This window comes from Papaver somniferum, chromosome 5 (assembly GCF_003573695.1).
Source record: "Papaver somniferum cultivar HN1 chromosome 5, ASM357369v1, whole genome shotgun sequence".
In the NCBI taxonomy this organism is placed as follows: Eukaryota; Viridiplantae; Streptophyta; class Magnoliopsida; order Ranunculales; family Papaveraceae; genus Papaver; species Papaver somniferum.
In genome coordinates this window covers 45,569,427-45,573,903 of record NC_039362.1, presented here as the reverse complement: position 1 = coordinate 45,573,903, position 4,477 = coordinate 45,569,427, and the positions used below count along the sequence as shown (strand labels likewise).

Below are 4,477 nucleotides of genomic sequence, written 5' to 3'. Positions count from 1 at the left end.
GAGGTCATTTATGTCTGAGTGAGGTGGAGGAAGCTGATCACATATTGCAAATTAGAAAGATGTCATTGTCAATTTTTTTCCTTTTTCACAAACGATTCTAACTTTTTCTGACCGATTTTCAATAATTAATTTAGAGTAGATGTGTTAGACCTACGAAGTAGTCCGTCCATCCTATGATCCGAGTCTGAGCTGTTGGGATTGGAATAAGTTCGGCAGTGGATCACTAAATTTTGGACATCCGCTAAATGATTCAAATTTCTGGCTTAAAGTATGAGAGTTAACGACGTGTCCACCTGCATTCTTAAGAATTGGTTGGGAACATTGTCGAAGTAAATGATACTCATGTCCGATCTTATTACAACGACAACAACAACAAAAAAATAAAATAAAAAATAACATCTTTTAACTACAAATAATGATTAAACTCAAAACACTCGTATACCCAGACTGAACACAAGCGAAAATGTGTCTTGAATTTATACTTCCTCAGACCACATAAAACAAACTCATGGTACCGACTAATGCAAAAATCAAAAGAAGATATGCGACAGATTGAACACCAGCAGCTGAAGTCGTGGATGTTGTAGATGACGGAGATGAAGTTGATGATGGTGTAGATGAAGAGGAGTCCTGATCATCATCGGATGAAGAAGAAGAAGAATCAGTTCCAGCGGCGACGGTCTTAATTTGTACTTTCATCCCTTGATCACAGTGACCCATTGTCCCGCAAGCGAAATATCTAGTACCAGCTTTTGTTAACTTGAATTCGTCGCTACCGCTGCTCTTGGAATCCAATGCGTTACCAATATCACAATTCTTGTACTCTTTTTCGCTCGATAACTCCACAACACTATGCAAGCCTGATGAATACTTGAAAACTACACAGGAAAAACAAATACAAGGAGGAGTCATTCGTCCGATCAGTTTCCGTTATACTTGCTAAACGAGTAAATGGAATTTAACTCTGTATGTAGGAAACTTACCAAGTTGGTCTCCAACTTTAAATGTCTTTCCCTTTGCCCAAGAATTCATGTCAGATGATAAATCCCAGGTTACGACATGTTTTGCTGCAAGAGTTCCAGCAGTGCCTAAAGCTAATGCATAGAGCACCATTACTAAACACACACCATTCATTTTTACTCTCTGATTTTGTTCTTTCTGCTATATATTTCCATTTCTATTGTTCTCTCTCTATATATAATAATATATATATAGAGAGAGATAAAAAGTGAGATTGCTTAAAATGCGTAAACATCGTTCTCTCTAGAAGCTTATTTCCCATGTCAAAAGGAATTGGTTGTTATGAACTTTGCTTTGAAACCAAGTAAGTTGCCATGATTATTGCATACTGTACATGTAGATATCTGTTTTCAATTCTTGCAAATTTTGTTAAAAGCATAAGTTGAGGTTGTTATGTCTATTATGTATGAACTTGTTTTTTTGGTTGCTTCAAACCAAAGAACCCCAAGGAAAAATCAATTAAAGTAAAAGTTGTGTATTATTATTATTGTGAATTAATGTCTAGTAGTACATAATATAGATTAACACCGTTTCCTTGAATTGGAATACATTATTGATGGCTCCTTCTTCATAATTGACGTTTGAAGAAAGCTACAAGAGCATCATAGACGATTTCTTTGGCGGATACTCCCATGACAAAATCAGCGTGTGCAAAGTCTTTCACAAATTGAACCGTGAGTTTGTCTCCGTCGTGATACTTAAGACTGTCTAGTAAGATTTCAACATCTTTAACATCCGAGAGCGCGTCTTGACCTCCATAACTTATGAACAGTGGAAGGTTGCTTGGCACATTACTTAGGTTGTACACTGGAGGTTTTGCTTGTCCGTAATGATGCATGTTTAAGTTGATGTTTCCAAAGTCGAATTTCGACAGGACTCCATCTCTAACCGCTGCAACAGTAAGAATTTCAAAATTAATCTTGAAATTATTTTTACTTGCTAGAAAACAGATAGATGATTGTTCTTGCAACATACTACGTACTCTGAGATAAATGGACCATGTTTCTAGTTGCGGTTGACTGAGGTTCGTTCTTTAAGAAGAGTTCGACCGTGGAGGCGTTGAGGCAGCAGTTTTTACCTGGATGGGGATTATAATATCAGTAAAAAATTGGTACACTTTTAAATAGGATTAGATTTATGAAGATATACATATACATTAGGAAAAGGATGCTTAATACAGATACCTGTAAATGACGTCAGCAAGTCGTAGCAGTCGATGCCTGGACTCGAACATAGCGACTTAAGGAAACTTCCTACTGCCTCCCTGCTTGATTGACAATTTAGTTATGTAATCTAAATAATTAAGATTCTAGAATTTGAAGGGAAGAGAAGAGACATTGAGAAAGAGTTTTACCCTTTTGGATTGAATTCCGCCATACCAAACCATGTAGTTAACTATAAGAAGGCAACTTAAAATGATTAGTCACACACACATAAGTATTCAATCTATTTTACAGGATATTCATTGGACTTTTAGGGGCGTTCACACCTCTCCAACGAAAGCTTTGGCAGCAAGGACGCCTATGGAAGTGGTCATATGACTCAAATAAGCAACAGGGCTCAGCAACGCAGCTGATTTCAACTTGCTAACTAACTTGCCCCCTTCTTGTGAAAATGAAGCCAATGCGACCAATGTTCCCTGTAATATAACTCATTTCAGTAGACAAATTTTCAGAGAAACCCGATAGATGTTGTAGTATGAATTTTTAGTTACCATGGAATGGCCGACATAGTTAATCTTTTGTCCAGTTTGACGGAAAACAAAGTCGAAGGCAGCTGGTAGATCATACGATACTAGCTCATCCCATGACCAGTTCCAGTAAGGCTGTAGTTAGTCAAATTCAGTTTCGGGAAAATATGTCATATATGTTCATTGGATACCCCGTGCCAAATAAAGAATGATTAGTACATGTTGGAACATATATACCGACCGATAAGGCAGAATCGAGTGTGGCATGACCACGGCTGAATCTAGTTCCTCTGGTATTAGCAATCCAAACGTCAAACCCATTATCAGCCAAAATAAAAGCAAGTGACTCTTCAGGTGAATTCAATAACCATGTCATTCCATCCTGCATCAACATCCATAGACAATGCAGTATCACAAGACGAGGAAAGAAAGAAAGTCAGTAAATAGTCTGCCTGCTTGGTCCCTAGATCTCAACTACCAAGCGCCTAATTTATGCATGTTTTTCAGGGTGATGGTCTCATGGTTGTAGTTTTGGTCGAAACATATGATAAAGCCACAGACTGGACTGTCTTTTAGTATAGTATCTGGGACTTGGGGTCTTATAACAGATAGAATTAGAGAAAAGCACTGCAAGACAAAACGACTCATAACACCTATAATGCAGGATCCTAAAAAGACTTTGGTTTTATGAAACTGTGCGACACAGTCTCTTAATTAACGAACCCACGATGCATCAATTCTGCCAATTATAATATAAATCAATTAAAGATACGAATGCGTACAACAAGGACACCATGTTGTAGCAAGACAGGTTGCTTATTTCTCCCTCCGCGTCCTCCCACACGGCCTTCTGGAATTCTTTGCATGCTTAAAACGTACCCATCTTCTGTTTTTACCTAATAACACCAAACAACAGCGAAAAAGGAAAATAACATGTAGCACAGTTAAAACCAATCACAAGAACGTTAATTAGTAGTTGGTGATCATTTATATGTATCAACACAGTAAGATGAGTTATGCATTTCACTTGTGGCTCGACTATTGTATCGGTGGCTTACCTCAAATTCCTGGCAGTTATAGCCGTGTATGGCAACTGAAGATGCACATAAACCAACTTGCTCCGGTGGGACTATGGCAACCTGAGGTTGACGAGCAAGGACACTGCTGGTACTAGTACTGCAGCTAGAACCATAAGCTCCAAGCGGTAGATGGAGCACAATCAATAAAAAGGCCACAACACTGACCATAATCCATCTTAGCAGAGAATTATTGTGATCCTGAACTAACATGACAGCCATATTATTATCTCAAGAGTCTCTCTAGTTGCTGTCAGTCTATGTACTTGAAAAGAGAAGAAATCTGAGAGTTGCAGTAATGATCAGAACTTTCCCTGTTTTATAGAAAACTCACTCTAGTAACTACTGGAGATGATGAGATAGGGAATGAAAGAATGTGTACAAACAATACGGAAAGTTGAAACAGATGGACTTTTCACGTTTGTCGTGGGTCCCGCCTTCTGTTGTCTTTCTTATCATCATCGTCCTTATTTATCCTGCGGCTTAATATTCAGTTACAACTTACACGTGCAAGCAAGGTTCAGTAGTAGTACCACTAACAGGCGGAGTATGGTAATCTACAGCTCTCCCAGTGAGTGAGTCAAAATATATACCTCCATGGAAACATCAGAATTCAAAATATCGACCATCACAATGAGCTTAATTTGCTGCAACATTCTACTCTTATCTTAATGCAAGCAAGATTTGAACT

At 38.2% G+C, this 4,477-nt stretch overlaps 2 protein-coding genes across 2 annotated transcripts; both read right to left on the bottom strand.

The window, feature by feature from the left end:
* Positions 1 to 308: 308 nt before the first annotated feature.
* On the bottom strand, positions 309 to 1,186 carry LOC113281497 (blue copper protein-like). Its single transcript, XM_026530267.1, has 2 exons — positions 984 to 1,186; positions 309 to 878 (listed from the first exon to the last, which is right to left on the bottom strand). The coding sequence occupies exons 1-2, from the start codon at positions 1,132 to 1,134 to the stop codon at positions 487 to 489; spliced, it is 543 nt and encodes a 180-aa protein (XP_026386052.1). The 5' UTR covers positions 1,135 to 1,186; the 3' UTR covers positions 309 to 486.
* Positions 1,187 to 1,509: 323 nt separating this feature from the next.
* On the bottom strand, positions 1,510 to 4,477 carry LOC113277396 (triacylglycerol lipase 2-like). The gene is made up of 9 exons (XM_026526507.1): positions 3,769 to 4,477; positions 3,493 to 3,606; positions 2,952 to 3,092; positions 2,735 to 2,845; positions 2,510 to 2,659; positions 2,375 to 2,415; positions 2,205 to 2,284; positions 2,003 to 2,098; positions 1,510 to 1,911 (listed from the first exon to the last, which is right to left on the bottom strand). Exons 1-9 carry the CDS (start codon positions 4,006 to 4,008, stop codon positions 1,589 to 1,591), a joined length of 1,296 nt encoding a protein of 431 aa, XP_026382292.1. The 5' UTR covers positions 4,009 to 4,477; the 3' UTR covers positions 1,510 to 1,588.